Source organism: Anoplophora glabripennis, unplaced genomic scaffold (genome assembly GCF_000390285.2).
Source record: "Anoplophora glabripennis isolate ALB-LARVAE unplaced genomic scaffold, Agla_2.0 scaffold1111, whole genome shotgun sequence".
NCBI lineage: Eukaryota > Metazoa > Arthropoda > Insecta > Coleoptera > Cerambycidae > Anoplophora > Anoplophora glabripennis.
Genome location: NW_019417203.1, coordinates 25,673 through 47,733, shown reverse-complemented (window position 1 = coordinate 47,733; position 22,061 = coordinate 25,673). Strand labels below are relative to the sequence as shown.

The following is a 22,061-nucleotide window of genomic DNA, read 5'->3' as shown; positions in this document are numbered from 1 at the left end:
ATTTTTTTTATTTCTATTCAAAAATATAAATTTTAAATGTACAGCTGGTAAAGGACACGTGACCAATAACCAATAAGAAGCGTAGCTGCTGAGGTAATCGGTGCTCTCACTCAGATCGCCAACCACGCGCAGTCTATCTCTTTCTATTTTAAATAAGACTAATTTTCATGTTTGCCGGTAATTAAACTCCGGAAAAACTGTCTGGCTTTTTGTTAATAATTTATTTAATATTTAATTAAGAGGCTATTAAAATTTCAGAGTGAATCAAACGCTTCAAATGATATTTTCTAAAAAACAACTTTGGGGTGGATTAATTAAATGTAATCCCCCTCAAAAGTGTCTGCCTTATTAAATTTTATGTGTTAAATTATTTAAACTTTTGATTAACGTTTGTTGGCCTCTGAATCAAACATTTTTTTTGGATTATATTTTATTACATTTTTCTATTATGCGCAGTGCCAGGTGTCCCGGGTTGGGTCAAGCCAACACAGGTATTCCAGCTTAGTATCCCGTAGATACTAGAATTAAAAAATTTTAAGATGCATCAAACACTTCATGAAACATGCGTTACCAGCTCTTGGACTATGATGCTTACCCTTCCATGGGGGGTGAAAGTGGCAGAGCCAAAAATACCAGCAAAGAATTCCCCCTTTAATCTAAAATCGACGGGTCTGAGCGTTTTTCTACAATCTTGACGCAGTTTCTGAAAATGGATCTGTTCCGTTTTCATTTGGCCACCCTATATGTTATTGTACATAATATTTAGCATCTATAGTGATAAATTCAGCTTGCCGAAACAAAAAGTCGCGAAATGGTAATTTCCCAGCTCTTTTTCCTGGCCTATTTATAATATTTTCAAGAGTGATATCATTTGTTATATACATAGACTAAAAAGTTGTAATGGTGAGTGAATTCCAAAATGATGGTTAAAAGAAATTGGACATTTAACAGCGATGTTACAACAAATTTTGAGGGCTAATGACTGATCTGTCTTGTCAAATCAATGAAGAGTAATGATTTTTCCTAAAATGATTGCTACAAGCTGTTCGATCTCTCAAAGATTTGACATAAAACAGTTTTTGATCTATTACTCCAGAACTATTGAAGATATAGACTTGAAAGACTTGATACAATCTAGATTCTTCTCAGTAACATGTAAAATTTGACCAAAAACTAACCAATTAAAATTAAGTAAGATCTGAGAATAGGAAAAAAAATCACACAAAATCTTTTATAGATTTGATAAATTATTCCCAAACTTTTCTGATCTTGAATTTTGAAGAATTCATGATTCACGGATAAAAGTAAAAAAATCATGACAAAGTTAGATGCATTTTTAGTTTCGGAGCATAGTATAAATCAGGATAATTTAAAATTTTGTGCATTGCCATGGTTTTCCTCTTACAAAAAAGATTCGAGAGGCATAAAAGTTGTATTTGGAAATGTTATATCCAAATCTATATAGTAGTCTCTTCGACATCAAACTACTTTTTTTACAGTTCAAACCCTTCTAATTAAGCTACTGGATTGCTACTATATCAAGATTGAAGTCTGTATCTAAATCTGCAATGGTTTTTGAGTAAATGGTCAAATACTTTTTAATTGATTTGATAAGAGAAATTAGCCCCTAGCGTTTGTTGAAACATCAATATTACACCCTGATATGACAAGAATGAGTGATATACATGAAAACAGTAATAGACCACAGGAGAAGAAAACAACAGAAACCCAGTAAGAAATGAAATACCGATTGGAAACAAGTTGAAGCACCTGCAGGAGAATTCAAGGCAGAGATGATCTCCTCAACTCTATATCGTAAAGTATGTACATTCTTATACTTCATATTTTATGTTTCATAGACTGCCCCAAAAGTTATATTTTATTGTTTTGCTGGCAACATGAAATTGGAAAACACTTGATGCAACATCATGTTTTTCAATCATCAGGTGTTTCGCCAAGTGTTTATTCCTTTTTTGTGTACAATTCTATTAATATCTTTGTACCATTGAATTACTCATTTTATTCTGAGACCACATATATCAGAAATTTTGTTTTTGTTCAGGGAAGTTGGTATTTACATTTTATTTGCAACTGTATATTCAAAAAATTTAAGAAATTAACAATAACCGAATCTTAACAAGACTATAATATCGCATTAGAATAAAAGTTGTTAAATAAATATTGAGTTTTTATCTTTGGTAACATTGCAAATTACTGGGTGCCTTGTAAAAATGCCGCAGGCTATAACTCCACCATTTTTTATTTAATTTTAAAAAACAAAAGTTTGGCGTTAGTGGCTCCAAAAATATTACAAACTGGCACTTACTATCATAATTTTTCAAGGCCTACCTGTGTCCTATACCCTATACGAGTATAGTAATGTGTTTCTACATTAATTGGCATTTATTTTTATGTTGATTTACTTTCATTGTATATTTAACAAATTGGTCAGGGTACTTACTCTTACTGAGTATTTTGCATATTTTTTGGTAATTTTTTGACCAAAATCGAGGTAAAAATCAAATGAGAGTTTTTTTACAAGACATTCAGTGTAATCTCGTTAAAATTTTGTTGTTTTATTAATTTTTTACCAACTTATGAAAAAAAAAAAATGTAGTGACAAACATCCTTGAAGAAAAATTATACTCACAATTAAACTTGAAAGAATATGGGGAACTCATGAGCAACTATTTAGGTATTTTAAAAATATTTTATTGACAGTTAATAACATATGAAAAGTTACGCTGAAAATTTAATTACATATTAAAATAATATAATAAAATAGAATTAAGAAATTTTTTTTTTACAAAGTATGCTATAAACTTTTGCATTTCTCAAGAAATCTCACAAAGTAATGACGATCGTGGGAAATTATTATTAATAAAATTATGCAACTTTACCCCATTTTAACTATTTATCTGACTGACAGTCTCTAATATAAGGGAAGTTTTGTATTAACATCTAAATGCTTTAGATCAATGATTCCCAAAGTGGTCTATATTGACCGCTAGGGGTCGACTCCGAACTGAAAGGAGTACATGTCAGCGAAAACAAAAATTCGGGGTGCATGAATGTAAATGGGTTTCCATGAGAATGGATCCCATTAAGCAGGTTGAGTTCATTCAAAGTTTTTCGTTTTACTTATAAATTGTTATCCTTTTGTTGTTGAAACTTAAGTTATTATTTTCTTATATATCAAACTGTTTCATAGTAAACAATTATTTTATTTACTACACTCAATTACATATTAAGTATGTTTCATAAAATTGTGCAATAAGGCTATTGAACACTTGTAACTAGTAGAAACTTGCACTGTGTCAGCTGTTAAAAACACATTTGAAGTTGATGAATTTGTAACAATTCAATATTAGAAAGGCGGGGGTCTACCCAAAACAGAAGAAAATTTACATGTCTACGAGACAAAAAAGTTTGGGGACATCTGCTGCAATTAGAAATGAACAAAACACATCCAGAGACATCTAGATATGAATATCGAACTTGCCGATAATAATGTATCTTTTTCAATTCGCAACATCCTGTACACAGTTCACGGATTAAATGTGTGACGTTATCACTACATTCATCGACGGGAAGTTTGTCGGTCACTATGATTTGAGCGGCGGCGGTGTTTGTGGAGATGGTGATCTCGAGCACCAGTTTTTGTTTACAGTGCAGAAATACCACTATGTGTGTAGCTACAGTAAAGACACGTAAGAGGCCTAGAGAAAGCTAGTTTTCACAAAAGAATGTCACACTTTACATTTATTAAAGGTCTAAACTAGTACTACTATAAAGCTAGGGTCAGATGATGATGAACTACTATGGTCATAAGTAGGTGATGACTACTAGAAACAGTAAAACAACGGTACGGTGTGTTATGCGGTAACCTGCCTATAGACAAACCACAACAAAGTTAATGGAACGGTACAGGCAAGCGGATATTACGGCAAGCTAGGTGCAGATACCAGGAGTGAGGAAACGATCAAGTGGACAAATCAATTCTATTTCATCCACAGCTAGTCCATTCAGCGGAGGCCCAAACCATTGTGATTGTGGTCATTTTCCATAAACCTCAAAATTTTTTACATATTGGCTACAAATGTGTTATAGAACAAAACATTAAAATGCACAAAACTGCCACATAATGTGGAAAAAACTTATTAACCCAAACTTAGGGTGGGTTACCTTAAAGGTCACACTAGTGCGAACTGGGATTTTGCCAACTTTAAACCTTTATGTCTTCTTTATTTGTTAACAAAAATATAACGTATTTATAACAAAACGTGTAAAATTTTCCTAGAAATCGAATGATGTAATTAGTTTAAAAAAAAATGTTAATAATAAATGCGATTAAAAAAAACATATTTCAAAAATGACTATTTTAAATTCGTATTTTTTTTATAAATAACGACTAGAGAAAAAGTAAAAAAAGGATTTTGAAGTTCAAAATTTATATTTAAGAAAATATACCCCTGGTATCTGGAATCTGGAATTGTGGGGAGGATAGCTTTTAAAGCTACAGCACTTAGGCCCCATTGGGCCCTTTGTACCTCCTTCCCTTAGGAGATCAATCCACCTGAGCCGCTAACAAATCTATTACAGAGAAAAAGGTGGTGACATTGCTCAGGGGGATCTCTCTCTCTCTAATATAGACCATAGAGGGCCAGCGCTCTCCCAACATGGACTCTTTTGTTGACGAGACGGCAGTGCATTCACATAGCACATGTAATACTGTCTCGTCTTCCTATTCACAGCCCCTACAAAGAGGTGTTTCACACTACCTCATATTGTAAAGGTGTTTCCTTAGCCATCAGTGTCCAGTTGGAATACCTGTCACCAGGCGAAGATTTGACCTAGACATGGCCAGGTATTTTTTGACTGTATCTTTGCTAGGATATTCTAAGAACTCCTTAGCGAAATGACAGCTATTTGTTTCATTTTACCGTCTCATAAATTCTTTGTGGGTGTTTTCCTTAATAATTTCAGCAAGTGCTGACAGCGGAAGCACACTGTAGGGACCGGGTCCAAAAATATTGAGGCCCGATGCACTCCTGACTAGTTTGTCAGCTTCTTTATTGTCATTGCACCGCTCATGTCCCTTTACCCAACATACAGATATGCTGTTGGAAGCCGAGGCCACGACCAGTGCTTGGTGGCATTCCCTAGTCATTATCTTATGATTACGCAAAGTCAGTAGTGCTTATCTACTATTTGTGTAGATTATGATGGTTTTACCAGTAGCATACGATTTCTTTAGTGGCTATGGTTATGCCTGCTAATTCTGTTTGTACAACGGTAGAATGCCTGTCCACTGCCCGCTGATATCGGATATGCAAGGATCTAGAGTATATTCTACATCCTGCACCCTCCGGGGAGAAATACTGTCAGTGTCTGCCTGCAGAAGGGGCATCTTCCTGATGACCCCATTCCATAGACGACTCCTAATTTCTCCGCATCCTACATCCGGTTTGAAACCAACGTTCTTGAGGCGAAACATACTTGTCAAAGCCATTTCTCTTAGATAAATATCCAAAGGTAGCAGACACAAAAATACCCCATATTGATAAATACATGTTACAATTAAACTATTAATGAAAAAAAAAAAAAAAAAAATTAAAAAATTATCAACTAACTAAATAAACAATGTTATAATCTAATCTATTCGACATGTAAAATGAAGTGAAAAAAATCGGAAATTTGCATATAAATTTACTTTATTTCTAGATTATATGATATAAATTCAGCCACACATCCAATAATACACAATAATAGACTGAGGCCAACTGTGGGACAGCTCGACTATTTGGGCTAAAGAAGGAATTATTATGGTGGAGGGAACCTTTGGCAGCTGCTACCTGAGAAATGCCAGTTTTTCAAAAAAACGGTGAAGCGAATTCGCACTAGTGTGACCTTTGAGGGTTAACAATGCTTTTTTATTCGTTTTTCTTCAATGTCTCTATTGGATCGCACTACAAAATAATGCAAAAGGTAATTTTTGTTCTAAATGAAATTTTGTACGAGATACATCACTCCAATTTTTTTATTGTATAAATAATTTTGCAATTAACAAAAAATTGCAAAAGTGGAGTATTTTCCAAACGTTTGATGAAGTTTAGTTTTTAGAAAATTAACAATTTTAAGAAAAACATTTTGCAATTTTTTGTTAATTGAAAATGTAATAAATTATAACGCATTTATTTTTAAATGTTTATTTGCTAATTTTATACAAAGGAATGTCTGTCTAAAGCCGTACATCGAGATTTTTATCAGCTCTTTACAAACAAAAAGAAGAGCAAAAAGCAATGGNTTATTTTTAAATGTTTATTTGCTAATTTTATACAAAGGAATGTCTGTCTAAAGCCGTACATTGAGATTTTTATCAACTCTTTACAAACAAAAAGAAGAGCAAAAAGCAATGGCTCGCTGACAGAAATAGTACAACATATATACCAGGTTACTCAAAAGTATTTACATATATCATATATAACAAAAAAATTATTTTTTGCAATAAAAAAAATTGTTATTTAGAACAAAAATAATTTCTTGCATTTTCTTCACAGAAGAATCTAACAGAGATATTGAAGAAACACAAATAAAATACCATTTTTTGCAACGTAATTTGTTAATTACATTATTTTCTAACTGGGGTGGTGTGCATTTTAATCTGCTGTTCTATAACAATGTAGCCGATTTGTAAAAAAAAAATTGTGGTTTATGGAAAATTACTATCTGTGAATCCCTGTCTACTAATATAATACAAGTCATGTATTCATAAATGTTTTAACATTCAAAAATAAAAAAACTTTATTAATTAAAATTTTTATTGTTTTTCTATATTTTCATAAAAGAATAAATAATGTACAAGCTCCAAGAAAAAATTTGCGAACAGATAACATGAAATATTAATCAATGTAATTTTAATCATCTTCAAGGTATTTCTCATGTGCAACTATGTACCCATTTAAGGAATGGTCTCCAGAACTACCGTGGCATTGCTTCTGATTTAATATCTGCTTATCCATGGCAACATAGAAATGTCATTGGAATCTAGTAAATAGGAAGCATTTTTCAACATAGTTATTTATTTACTGTTAAGAATTCTCTCTGACACTGAGGTGGAAGCAGCTGCGTTGTTGAAAAAATCCAATGAATCTACAGCTTTTTCAATACTCTCACATGGAAAATTTGCATGAAAAAATTAGAAACGTACATAACAACTATGAAGCTGATAATAAACAAATAACTGTCATTTACAACATCATGAAATAGACAATAGCAATCCTGAAGACCATTCCACTATCACCACTTTGAAGGTGATGAAAATGATATTCCCAATAACAGATGTAACAATTTTACTAAACCTTATTATCAGACCGTGTAAATCTTATACAGAAATATTATTTTGATTTCACAAAAGAAAAAATGTTATATTTTAATAAATTTTGAGTAATATTTATTTGGAAGGCAACCTGCTGGAAGATCGATTATAGACTGGATTGGCAAATGTTGATGTTGCTTCTTTATAGAGAGGATTATCATTTCTATGCCATTTAAGACCTTTTCTCTCATTCTCAAATTTGGCATATTCACGTCTGTCATGAATAGTTGTACAAACTTTCCAAATAATTAACATAATTAAACCAGCAAGTAAAATTGTCCCTATAACTCCAAGAATCCAAGCTAAAAATTAATTTTAAAGTCAGTTATGTTATATAATTACCATTAGAACTTTTGTTAGATGTTTGAAGTAAAACACATTTTCTAATTAGTTTACCAATACCACCTCAGTTAGTTAATAGTCTATTCAAATTAATTATTTAACCAAAGTTAATGACGTGACCATATCATACCACCATTACAATTTCAACTTGCTGGAACATACGATGACTGTTTCCTATTGTTGCCAAGGGATCTGAATATATTTTTCAATACATTCAAAAGTAAAAGAATTTCCACTTATCTTGAAAAAGTATATTATTTGCTGTTTATATTTTATTTTAATTGTTTTAAACATCCAACAACAATAGAATTCTGCATATAACGCAATTAAACACCTATTGGTGTCAAAAAAATAAACTTGAATAAAAATAGTTTCTGATTTGTGAATACAGCGAGAGGAAGAATCTCTCAAATACAGTCTCTCTCAAATCGTGAAATAGCCACCAGCATATGTTTCAGTAAGATTAAATTTTAGCGAACATAACCATAACATAACACTTATTTGGAGAAGTTTTAGTATGTGACATCAATAACTGCTTGCTACATACCTAAGCTTAGTGCAGGGTAAGTGGTAAACCTTAAAAAATGAACATTCACGAACAAATTTGACAGTTATATCAGTATTGCTATTGGGTAGAAATGACATTAGAATTTCTATCTTGCCTAAACAATCAAGATACAGGTCTTACTCAAGTAGGCTTGTATTTAGAAAATCTGTTGATTTTGTTACTTACCTAAGACATTGGGAGGACCAGCACATAGCTTTTCCTTTTGGGCTCTTACAATAAGTTCTTTATCCTCATCATAAGTGTATTCAAAAATTATAATACATCCAGCTTTATCAGGAACTCTGCATTTTTTTATATCATCATCATCACTAAATTTATCAACGACTTCTGTTTTAAATGCGGTACAATTCAGCCGACACTGATTTTTGTCAAAGACACCAGTCTCATATGCTTGACATTCAACACAATGTCTAAGCTCTTCACATCTACAAATAGAAGTTATTTTCTGAAATCGTTATCACATGGGTGCATAAATATAAACATAATCGACAATTAAATTCATTTTTTTTTTTTTTACAAGGCACATTAGCTTAATCATTATTTTGTAAGTAAATATTTAAATGTACCTTTGTGCTGGGCACGTTGTACATTCTTCACAGTATTTCCCAGAATGACCACCATCCATCATACATTCACATTGACCACAGTTGCATTTTCCATATCCAGAACACACTAAATTACTACCGGGAGCTATACAACTAATGGTGGTATCAGGACATTGACAAGCATCACCTGTGTATCCTGCATGGCACTTACAGTCACCACAGTCACAGGTACCTTTTCCTGAACAAAGTATACCTCCTTCTCTTTTACAAGAATAGTTGTTGCACTGACAAAATTTTCCATATATTTTTTCTTGAGCCTTTGGCCGACTATTACATTCACATTTGCCACATTTACATTCTCCTTGACCTAAAAAGAAAAAAGTACTGGTTACATGCCCGTTTTCAATAATTTCAGAAAATAAGTACCTATCTTGTCTTGTCAATTTAACCTTAGTAATTTAATTCCTGAAAAGGTCATTTTAAAAAAATGAATAATTTGGTATAAAAAAAATAAAGGAATGAACCATATCATGTGATGCACCATTGTATTCAGAAAAATGTGCTGAATTTAAAAATGCTAAAATTCAATTTGATGCCCATAAGGAAAACAATAATTGAATATCATACCTCCAACCAGAGCTGGGTAATTACTTGTAATTTAAAAATAGTTACAATTACAAATTACTTTTTAAAAAAAGGAACTAATTACAATTACAAAGTATATTCTTTAAAAAAGTTATTATATTAATTTAATTACAGTTACATACATGGAAAATGGATTTAGCAATTACTTTTCTAATTACTTTTATGATAAAGTAAATTATAGTGACCAAACAGAGAAAAAGGAAAAAGTTAAGTTAAAAATTTAAATTAAAAGTGTTGTGTAATATTGCGTTTTATTATTTATTAGAATTGATACTAAAATGAAAAGATTATTCTTATTCATTTTCTAATATAGAATTTTTATATTTTTATTCCTAATCTAATAATTTAAACTAGTTCAGTTCATACTATAATTTTATATTATTGGTCAGGTAATTAATTCAACCCGATGTTCTTTGTTTTGGTTGTTAGTACATTTGCAAAATATAGAATACAGTAGTTTTGGGTAGACTGGAAAGCAATAATTATTATTAAAAAAATTACGAATCGAACAAGTACGATTGAAAGGCTGAGTAACCGAACCAGAAGTTTTCTCAACTCAAAATAAGAGCAGTAACATATAAATACATAATATATATTTTTATAAAACTTGATGCTATAGACAACATATTTTTACTTCGTATATTTTCTAAATTAATAATAATTATAATAAAATAAAATGTACTCTGTTAATTCTGAGTTTAATTCACCAAATCACTTTTTATTGTTCACGCGGCACAAGGCTTTCGTCAAATGAAATAATAGAAGTCTGCAAGTCTGTACGCAATTACGCAATACGCATGATCTTAAAAGTAATTATAATTATTAGAAAAAGTAATTGTAATTGGAAAAAGTATTTGTACTTATAGAAGTAATTTGTATTTGGATATTTCAAATAATATAATTACAAATTACAATTCCTATAACAATTTTGCTGCAATTACAATTTCAAATTACTTTAATAAAAAAAAGTTCTTAAATACAATTACAATTACAGGAAAAAAGGGAATTGTAATTGCTAATTACTTTTTCACCAGGAATTACCCAGCTCTGCCTTCAACCTTTTAAAATTTGAAAAAAAAAACGAATTTAAAGTACCTACTTGATGGCTTGACCTAGACTTGATATGACGTGATTTTAAAAAGTGAGTTTGTGGAACCTTTAGGTTGAAGAAGAAAAAAAGTTGTGCTATTTGCAGAAAAAATTAAAAACTGCAAAAATACTTAAAAATGACGTGTTTTTTCAAACATTTTCCAACATAACTTCTTAAATATACAGTTTACAGAAAAATCTATTACTGATGAAATTGTTTGTTATGAAATTTGCTACAAAATAGAAATACCTGCGCATATCATATTTTTGTTGCTAAATAGCCAAAACAACGTAAAAAAGTAATGAAAATCGAGGTAATTTGGAAGCGCCAAACTGACAGGCAAGACATTGTCCAATTCTACTATAAATGTAGATGTAAGTACTTTAAACGATTACAAAACGAAATTCCAAAACCCGATCAAAATCGGTCTGATAGTTTTGGTATGAGACAATTTGTTACTAAATTTCAGCGCGAAATGTCGTTATTTTTTTACGTTAGTGCTGGGGTTAAAGTTAGGCATTTTAATTGGCGCCGATTTTTTTACACATACTTGGACCCTTTAGCTATCATATAGAATCGTTATAATATCAATTTTCTTTTTTATAAACAAATACTTTCGTGAAGCGGTTTTGAGGGTTAGAAAATATACCAACGTACTAAAAAACAGTTATCGGAAAGACGCTTAATTTGAAAAAAAGAACGTTCAAATCGGTCGTATAAGTTCCGAGATATCGAGTGTCAAAGTCAACAAGGGTTGGCTGCAAAACTATTCACAATGTAACAACAACAAACAAAATATGAATTTGGTAGGTTTTTTAAGAACTTTTCGTATGTGCTTTTATAAATATTATCGCATGTGTGCTTTTTTTATGAAAATTCAGTGAATATCGCCAAGCCGACCATTTGAGCCACAAAACTGGGGGGAGGGGATAATAGAAATTGAAATCGCGCGTTCAAAAAGAGCGATGGAATATCCTGTATATTTTTGCATATTTGGATTCTACGCGTAATTTTAGGGAAATTTTATAAAGCTTCCCTATATCCATCCCTAATGGTCTAATGCAGGGGTCGGCAAGTAATTTTGGGTGGGGTCCGGATACTTTTGAAAATTTTTAACGAGGTCCAAAAAAAAATTCATATTTTTTTTTATTTTAATTTGGACTCAAATTTAATCTGCTTACTAACCATTAAGAACTCACACACTCACACAATTGTAAAATACTAGAATAAATGATAAGATTGGCAGTTAAACGTAAAAAACATTTTTTAAATAATTTATTTGAGTAATTTATACTTTCAAAAAATTTTTGGCGGTCCAGTATTTTACCTTTCGCGGTCCGGATCTGGACCGCGGTCCGCCAGTTGCCGACCCTTCTAATGGTTTTCGACCTATTTCAATTTCATATTGCCGAACCGCCAAAACTTGGTTTTTCTAAATTAGACACCCTGTATATTTAATCAAAATCAATTGTAAAAATTTATTCCATATTACATCTCCATATACCTATCTTTTAATTTTTCTGTTTTTGACGGTTTTTGTGATAAATATAATGATCCAATTTCTTGCGAGGATGGCTATGAAATTGCTAGCAAATTTAAAAAATCAAATTAACCAACCATAAGTCATCATTTGCTGTTAATCTGACAGTGGTACCTACTTACAATTAGTTAAACACTGATTTGCGATACTTTTTCAATATTATAAGTGAAAACAGCAATGATGTAAAAAAATGAAAAACTTTAATAATAACGATGGTTATGAAAATACAATAAACATATTTTATAAACATAAATAAATAATTATTTGTATCTATATCTTTTTCTATATTCTATGCATACAATAAATAAATTACATATTAAATAAAAATTTCAAGATTTTATTTAAACATTATTACTACGTAATTATTAACACTAATACCTATTAACAGTGGATTATGTACCTATATCCTACCATCGATATTATTATTTACATGAATATAGTACCGTATACAACGAAATGTGAGAAATTTTAAGTAGGTAGTCGTAATAGACAGAAAAGGGCTTTATAATATTTTAATGAAATCTTGATAATTGAATTCCTCTCATTTTGCTGTATCGATTTAAAAAAATCATCAAAATCGGAGCCGTAGAAGCCGAGATATTGAACGCCGAAGAGGGCACGCTCTTTTTGAACGCGCCATTTCAATTTCTATCATTCATCCCCACCCCCCGGTTTTGCGGCTCAAATGGTCGGCTTGGCGATATTCACTGAATTTTCATAAAAAAAGCACACGTGAGATAATATTTATAAAAGCACATACGAAAAGTTCTTAAAAAACCTACCAAATTCATATTTTGTTGTTGTTACATTATGAATAGTTTTGCAGCTAACGCTTGTTGACTTTGACACTCGATATCTCGGAACTTATACGACCGATTTGAACGTTCTTTTTTTCAAGTTAAGCGTCTTTCCGAGAACTGTTTTTTAGTACTTTGGTATATTTTCTAATCCTCAAAACCGCTTGACGAAAGTATTTGTTTATAAAGTCAAACTTTTAAAATCGCTCCAAAAATTATTCAAAAAAAGAAAATTGATATTATAACGACTCTGTATGATAGTTAAGGGGTCCAAGTATATGTCAAAAAATCGACGCCAATTAAAATGCCTAACTTTAACCCCAGCACTAACGTAAAAAAATAACGACATTTCGCGCTGAAATTTAGTAACAAATTGTTTCATACCAAAACTATCAGACCGATTTTGATCGGGTTTTGGAATTTCGGTTTGTAATAGTTTAAAGTACTTACATCTACATTTATAGTAGAATTGGACAATTTCTTGCCTGTCAGTTTGACGCTTCCAAATTACCTCGATTTTCATCACTTTCTTACGTTGTTTTGGATATTTAGCAACAAAAATATGATATGAGCAGGTATCAAAACAATTCTATCTTGTAGCAAATTTCATAACAAACAGTTTCATCAGTAATAGTTTTTTCTGTAAACTGTATATTTAAGAAGTTATATTGAAAAATGTTAAAAAAAAACACGTCATTTTTGAGTATTTTTGCAGTTATTAATTTTTTCTGCAAATAGCACAACTTTTTTTCTTGGCGCAACGTTATATTTTCATTATATATATCATTTTCGACCGATTTTTACAAATATCTAATCTACATCAAGCAACAGCCATATCTCGAAAGTTTTGAGCTTAATTCTCTTGGACTAATTATATGTATTGCTATTTCTATTAATTTATTCTATTATTCTGTTGTTTCTGTCTAATTCCTATTTCAATTTTGCATTAAATAATTTTAATTAATCTAGGTACTTTGAGTCTTGGTCAGGACTTGATTAACTAATCAGGCAATAAGACTATGAATATACTTTAAAAAAATATGTCAGTATACGTACAGTCTAATTAACTAAGGCCTAATCGAGACTCAAAGTACCGGGCCTCAATCTATCATTTGGCATGATATTTTTTAAACTGACAGAGAATCTACTGGAGATAATGAAACTGGGAGTTAATAACGATATAGACTATATTCCTTGCATCAAATAATTGAACTACTGTGTAACGTGGTTATTAAAGTTATGGGGTTATGAGGTTGTGTGATTATAGCGTTAAATATATTCTATTTATAGAGCCCTGATATACCGTGATGAGAGATCAAGTCAAACTACTAAGTAACTTGGTTATTGGAGTTATTGGTTATGGGAATATACGGTTATGGGGTTAAGAGGTCTGAGGTTGAATGTATAGGATTATAGAGTTATTGTAGGTGCAAAACTCCCTTTAAAGGATCGTTTGTGTAATAGGACTTGACAGCTTGGGTTATTATGAGGTTTATATGGGGTTATTAGTAAAACCTGACGTGATGGGGTTAAATTGATCACGGATTCGGATTCAGTGACCCCAAAACATATGTAGATATAGTCTGACTTCCAGACCCAAAAAACAATTGTTTTTTGTGAGACTGTAATCATCGACGATACTGTCCTAACAAGAAAAATTATGTTAACCAAGTTAAATGTGGTTTATTGATTCATCAAAAAAATGGGGAATATTTAAACATAACTGTCATTTTTAACATAAATAATCCCAATTCCTTTTGCCCAGAGTAGACTGGCTATACTGGCTTTTAATAAAATTAATAATCTGGGAAAACTCGATTTTCAAAATGATGTTAGCAAATAATTTTACCTGAACATATTTCAGCTTGATCATTCATTTTACAGTTTGCAGAGTTTCCTGAAGAAAATACATAATTATCACACTGACAGTTTCTTCCAAATCTACCAGCTGCACATTTACAAATTCCACATTGTAAGTCTCCTCTGCCACTACATTCAGTTGAATTTGCTTGATAAGAATTGTCGCTAGGTGAAGAACATGGGCAGTCACATAAAATATCTAATTCAATTATAAGGCTTTCATGTAATGCTTCTGGTTTAATTGATATTATCTTCTTTTGGCCTTTTAGGCATTCTCGGGGTTGAATTGTAGCAGTAAAATTGACAATTTCACCTACATGAACATTACCGCAACCATTTGGTTTAGAATCTTGACAAGTTGAAGAAAATTTCACATCTACATCATCTGTAGCATTGGATGTCAGTGTTACAGACTGAACAATTTTCTGTAAAATAATATTAAGAATTAATATTTAGATATTTCAAACCATTTTTCTACTTACATTGTAATTTCTTATGACGAGATCAATGACATTGTTATCATTATTGTCCAATTCACCAAAATTTGAATTTTCAATAGATTTAGATAACATTTGATATGAATCTCTAATTCCATCTTTTTTTACAATAGCAAAAATTATATTTATGTTGTTCTCTTTAGCTACATGATTTATTTGGGATACTGAAGGATAGTCATATTTCAGATATTCGACATAACTATTCTGAACCATATGGCATTTTGCATCGTTTGGTTCTATTACGCCAGCTAACTTGCCGTCCCCAGCAATGTGGAATTCCGCATCTGTAATAAAACATATTTGTTTCTTAATTGACTGATTCTTTTACCAGCGTAAGAATTTAATTGCCAAATTTAAAAAGTAAAGATTTTTTCTTATTAATTACACAGTCCCACAAAATAAAAAAAGTATCGGATCTGGTATTCAGACCCATGTATTTCCATGTATTTTTTTCCGCTGAATCCGAATCTGCCTTCAGATTTGGCCCAACGGGTCTGAGTTTTCGGGAAAATTCAAAAAACAGGTCAAAATTCACAAAAAACGTAATTTACGATCGACGAAAGTTATAAAAAATCAAATTATTCTACCAGCTCACTAGACGTATGATTTTTCACTCTTTTAATTCCAATTTATCATCATAGTCAGACAAGCTGGTCCAATTTCATTCAAAATAGATCAAAATGCTTAAAACGCCATTTTCATGGCATAATTCGTGTTGCAGAGTTCTGGATCCATCTTTTTATCCACCCACCCATTTATGAATTTATACATCTTTCTATCCAGTCGTTCATGCATGAATATGCATATTCATCCACCTGTACCACCTATAAAACCCACCATCTACTTTTTGTACTGAGAGATGAGATAACAGCCTAGAAGATTGAGAGTGCAATAAAACTTGTAGAATACTCTACTTTCTAAACAAAAGAAAACAATATCTACAAATCATTCTTATTTTTGTTGCTATAACGTGTTCTCTTTTCTTCAAAGGATATATGCAATGGTTTGCGCTTTTGTTTAGTCCCTCTATTTTTCGTCTATATATTTAACAACCAATAAAAATCGGCCATAATGTTTTCATCCAATGTTCCTTGATATCGCTGTTCTATAACCCTCATATCCTGATGAAACTGTTCGCCTTGTTCTTCGCCAAGATCCAAGATTTTCAGGAAACCAATCCAGATGTGAATGAAGTGCAACTTGTAGTTCATCAAACATCCCAGATCTTGGAAGTCTTTTATCATTTTTGATACAATTTCTTCGTATTTAGGACTCTTCTTTTTGTCGCTACAGCTTTGAAACTAGTCCAAGCACTCTCCTCAACGCTACCCATATTGTAGTGATGAATGTTGCATCCTTGAACAATGTCCGAATCTGAGGTCCATCGAATACACCTTCTTTCAATTTCGCCTCAGAAGTATTCGGAAATTTTCGCTCTATATATATAGGGCGAACATTTTTTTACGAAATAACAAGAGTCCTAAATACGAAGAAATTGTAAGTATCAAAAATGATAAAAGACTTCCAAGATCTGGAATGTTTGATGAACTACTAACTTCCTTCATTCACATCTGGATTGGTTTCCTGAAAATCTTGGAGATTATAGCGAAGAACATCAAGGTGAACGATTTCATCAGAATATGAAGGTTATAGAACAGCGATATCAAGGAAGATGGGATGAAAACATGATGGCCGATTTTTGTTAGTTGTTAAAAAGAGAAACGAAAAATAGAGGGACTAAACGAAAGCGTAACTCGTTGCATAGATCCTTTGATTCTTTTGTTTAGAAAGTAGAGTATTCTACAAGTTTTATTGCAGTCTCAATCTTCTAGGCTGTTATCTCATCTCTCAGTACAAAAAGTAGATGGATAGATGGGTGGATGGGTGGGTTTTATAGGTGGTACAGGTGGATGATAGAAAGATGTATGAATTCATAAATGGGTGGGTGGATAAAAAGATGGATCCAGAACTCTGCAACGCGAATTATGCCATGAAAATGGCGTTTTTAATCTATTTTCTGTTTTTGAATGAAATTGGACCAGCTTGTCTGACTCTGTGATGATAAATTGGAATTAAAAGAGTGAAAAATCATACGTCTAGTGAGCTGGTAGAATAATTTGATTTTTTAAAACTTTCGTCGATCGTAAATTACGTTTTTTGTGAATTTTGACCAGTTTTTAAAATTTTCCCGAAAACTCAGACCCGTTGGGCCAAATCTGAAGGCAGATTCGGATTCGGCGGAAAAAATACATGGGTCTGAATACCAGATCCGATACTTTTTTTATTTTGTGGGGCTGTGTTATATAATTATAATGGACCAATATTCCAATCATAGGTTGCCTTATGATACAATAACTTGCATACCTGTAGAAAATACCAATAAATGACGAGCCTGTGACCGCCAACCAATTTGTTCCTTGCAAACTATTGCTTGCATTATAGCATCTAAGCCTCCTTCAGGTGAATCTAAATTTCCAGATACTTTGGCATTAGTAACTTCCATTTTAAATTTGCTGTAGTCACTTGACAAGTTCAAATGATTTATAAAGCTGTATGGTGGAGCACATCCATTGCAAGGCTCTTTCAATCTATTAATAAACATTGAAACTGTGGTAAGATTTAGCTTCTAAATTTTATATTTTGAAGAAAAAATTCAAATCAAATAAGTACTATCATATACGTATGTATTCTATATGTTTCTAAAATTGCCTTTTGTTAAAATAATACTTATACCTAAGATAACGCTTAAAAAACTCTATTGCATCACATGACATTTGAATTTATTTTCAGTTATCAAAGTTTACTTATTACTTTGTTTTCGCTGTTAAATTTAACAGAAGTTAGCAATATTTTGATTTAAACAATAACCACAAAGCAGTTTATGCGTTATGAATTATTTACTACAGTTGACTGAGCTCCCTGTCAATGGGATTTGTTTCAAATTTCATGAAAAAGTCTTCATGACTTATTGTAAAATTAATATTAATTAATAAGTTTGAACATTTTTGTTCTTTCTAAATGTAGTAAGCAATCTGGGGAATCATAAATAAACAAATAAAATGTTCATTAATTTGGTCGCTCTAAATGTTCAGTTCTAATTTAAATGATCATTTTTAATTTTGTTGGGCCGGTCTTTTACCAAGAGATATGTAAGGGTCATAGAAATATACCTATATATACAGGATGTCCTACCGGGGACTGTGTTGATCGATATCTAGGAAAGTACTGCTCCGAAAAATTTGGAAATTTGGCAACATGGCAATGCCCATAGATAAGAGAGATAACTAGCAATGCCCCTGGGGCGAACACAACTAAAATATCTAGAACTCTCCAGCACTTCCGGTTATACTTCTACAAATAAGTTAATAACATATCCAATAACTGCTGCGCGCGCCATTATTCTATGGCTAGAAATTGGCCTCAATGATTTGGGATCGAGGGGGATTATCCCTCTTTATCCTGCCTCATCTCGTGTAGGCCTGGACAGCCTTCGTAGGTGGGCCCCATCCGTCGTCTACCCCGACCGCAAATGCGGCCGGTGTAGGCGCTTTGTGGGACCTCCTTTTGTCCTGGCTGGGCCCCGCCGGCTAGGGCCCTTTCTTCTGGCGCTCTTCTTGCTTCGCCGGCTCGTCTGTGTAAACCCCGGGGGTAGTGTCATGTTTATGTGTGGTATGGTTGGGTAGGGTAGTGCGGCTATGCAGCCTGGGATGCGCTTTGCTAAGGTGGCCCTTAGGCTAGCGCGGGAGGGGAGGGTTAAGGAGGGTATGGGGGGTGTGTGTGTGTGTGTGTGTGTGTGTCGTTGTCTTCGTTTCTTGATCCTGGCTGTCTCTGAAACAGAAAAGGTTAGCGGGCAGGGGGGGGGTCATTGGGGTGGTCACCCAGGGTCAAAAAGTTGGTGTCTAGGTCTTTTGTGTTTGTCGGTCACGTCGGGTACGTAGTCAACGGCTTGCCTGAGGAGGGGATTGTCATGTCTAGCGGCTACGTCAAATCGTTTCTCCGCGTTTTGTCTTATTGTCTGTGTAGCGTTTGTGTATTGTAAGTCTCGTAATATGTCAGTGTTTCTTACGTACCAGGGCGCGTCGGTGGCCGTGCGGAGGGCTATGTTTTCCACAGCCTGTAATGACTTTAAGTGGCTTTTTGCCGCGTGACCCCACGCCGTGGAGGCGTAGGTTAGCTGCGGTTGAAGTACCACCTTGATAAGCGTTCGCTTATTCCTTAAACTGAGGGTGTTTCCACCTTTGAGTAAGGGATAGAGCCTAGCCCTGGTGGTCTTCGCTCGCGCCACCGTCTCCACGATGTGCGGTTTCCACGTGAGACGCTGGTCCATCGTCACGCCCAGGTATCGTGTTTGTCGATTCCAGGAGATAGGTTCCTGGGATAGTGTCAGTCTGTCGAGGTTTTGTGGGATTTTTCGTTTGGTAAAAAGGATAGCCGAACTTTTGTTGGGATTAATTTTGACTTTCCACCTGTTGCACCAGGTTTCAAGTTGGTCTAAGGAGTTTTGGAGGAGGGAGACGGAATATCTAGGATCTACGGATTGGGATGTGATTGTCAGGTCGTCGGCGTATAAGTATATGTTGGTGTTGGGGGGATGTGGGATGTCGGAGTTGTAAATGGTGTATAGGTGTGGGGACAGGACGGTGCCCTGGGGGACACCGGCCTCCATGGGACGGGTGGTGGAAAGGGAATCTTGGATTTGGATGCGGAATTTTCGGTGGTGTAGGTAGGATTTTATGAGTTTGGTAAAGGATATGGGATATTGGTTGGTGAGCATTTTCATCAGTAGGCCTTCATGCCAAACCGTATCGAAGGCCTTTGCGACGTCCAGGAAGACAGCACCAGTGTACTGTCCCCTGTTGAAGGCCGCCGTGATGTGCTCGGTAAGGCGAAGGATTTGGAGTTCAGTGGAGTGATTGGGTCGGAAGGCGAACTGCTCGTCTGGAATGACTTGCAGTTCTTGGGAGTGGGTTCTTAGACGGGTTAGGATAATTTTTTCTACCACTTTGCTCATAGCCGGGAGCAGGCTAATGGGCCGGTAGTTGGATGGGATGGTGTGATCTTTGTTGGGTTTTGGGATAAGGATTATGTTTGCTGTTTTCCAGCGGGTAGGGAAGTGTCTTAGTCTGAGTGTCGCGTTTGTTATGTTTAGTAGGGCCATGAGGCCCTTGTGTGGTAGTCGTTTAAGTGTCGTGTTATGTATATTGTCGGGTCCGGGGGCTTTTCTGTTTTTAAGTCTGCGTATTGTCAGTCTTAGTTCGTCAGGTGTTGCGGGGGGGATTATGTCATTGTCTGGCTCTCTGTCGACGCGTCGGGCCGCGCGCTCAGCCACTATCTCGAATTCCTCGTCTTCGTCGTGTAACTGCTGAAACAAAAATTTTTTTTTGACACTATCAAGAACCAAGCGGGCCAATGTTCATGTTCATATGAACTTTTTATCTTAAAATTAGTCAAAGATTGACTCTTTAAAGTTTGTACAAGTACTTAATAAACACCCTGTGTCATTTAATTGTGGGCTCGTCCAGTTCTGACCCTTTTATGCTTATTTGTAGTATCTGTATAAAAAAGGAGGATATTTTTTGAGGTTTGTAGTTCTCAATGTTTAAGAGAACAGTTGCAATGAAAAATATTTGAGAACAATTTAATGAATGCATAGAAAAACGTAAGTTTAATAAAATTTTCAAAAAATTTGAGATTGCATGATGGCATTGTTGGGACTTGCGTCCGCGTAATTAAACAACTTGATTTTAGATTAAATAACTTTAATTCGAAGGACTGTTTTACACGTGCGCTCTCTTGCATATCTGAGCAGACACTGTCGTTACAATTTAAACTTAGGCGCACATGCGCATGAGGTTACAGGGCTACCAACTTGGGTACCAACTTAAGATTATAACATTTTAAACTTGAACATTCTCCCCCCCTTGGAAGCTCTCAGCTTACAAAAAAAATAAACCTGAATTGATCATAAAAAACAGATACATGATACATGAGTAAAAATAATGGGAGAATTCTAGTCACTCAAGGGCAACTTACACACTTTCACCACACTCCGTTTAATCACTCCCCCGCGCACCTTTACGCTGACAACACGAACAACATCGTCCTTGCCTGGATGGAGCACCATTACCCGGCCGAGACGCCACTGGAGTGGAGGTAGATTCTCATCCCTTAGCAGTACCATATCACCCACCTTTAGTCCAGGGCAGGATCTTTTCCACTTTCCTCGTTGCTGCACTGATGTTAGATATTCTACAGACCAGCGTTTCCAGAAATGCTGAACTATTTGTTTTAAGCGTTCGTAGAGTTTCAATCGATTTACTGGGATCTCGAGTACGTCAGTTTCAGGTATAGCCATTAATGCATCACCCATAAGGAAGTGGGAAGGGGTTAATACAGTAAGGTCTTCAGGGTCGTTAGATAAAGGGATTAAGGGCCTTGAATTAAGTACCGCCTCTATCTGACACAATATGGTATAAATATGCTCAAAAGTAAGGTGAGCGTTTCCTATAACACGAACTAAATGATATTTAGCAGAACGTACTGCCGCCTCCCATAAACCGCCGTGATGAGGGGAGAAGGGAGGAGTAAAACTCCATTTTATTGAATTTTGCAAAAGAAAATTTCTAATTTCAGTGGACTGTATGGAATTGTTTAAGAATTTTATTATAGATTTTAGTTCATTGTTTGCTCCAACAAAATTAGAGCCATTGTCACTATATATAGTAGTGCTTAAACCTCGCCTGGCAGTAAAACGTTTCAAGCAATTCAAAAATGTTTTCGTAGATAAATCACCTGCCAA

The 22,061-nt window shown here is 33.9% G+C and overlaps 1 protein-coding gene across 1 annotated transcript in view; it reads right to left on the bottom strand.

The window, feature by feature from the left end:
• Positions 1-6,807: 6,807 nt before the first annotated feature.
• Positions 6,808-22,061, bottom strand: part of LOC108914150 (integrin beta-PS-like) — a 37,624-nt gene continuing 22,370 nt past the window's right edge. Inside the window, exons 3-8 of the mRNA XM_018719877.1 lie at positions 17,627-17,850; positions 15,248-15,546; positions 14,755-15,190; positions 8,855-9,200; positions 8,454-8,713; positions 6,808-7,680 (exon numbers count right to left, since the gene is read on the bottom strand). Of these exons, the coding sequence (XP_018575393.1) occupies positions 7,454-7,680; positions 8,454-8,713; positions 8,855-9,200; positions 14,755-15,190; positions 15,248-15,546; positions 17,627-17,850 (1,792 nt within the window). The 3' untranslated portion in view covers positions 6,808-7,453. The remainder of the gene's footprint in view (positions 7,681-8,453; positions 8,714-8,854; positions 9,201-14,754; positions 15,191-15,247; positions 15,547-17,626; positions 17,851-22,061) is intronic.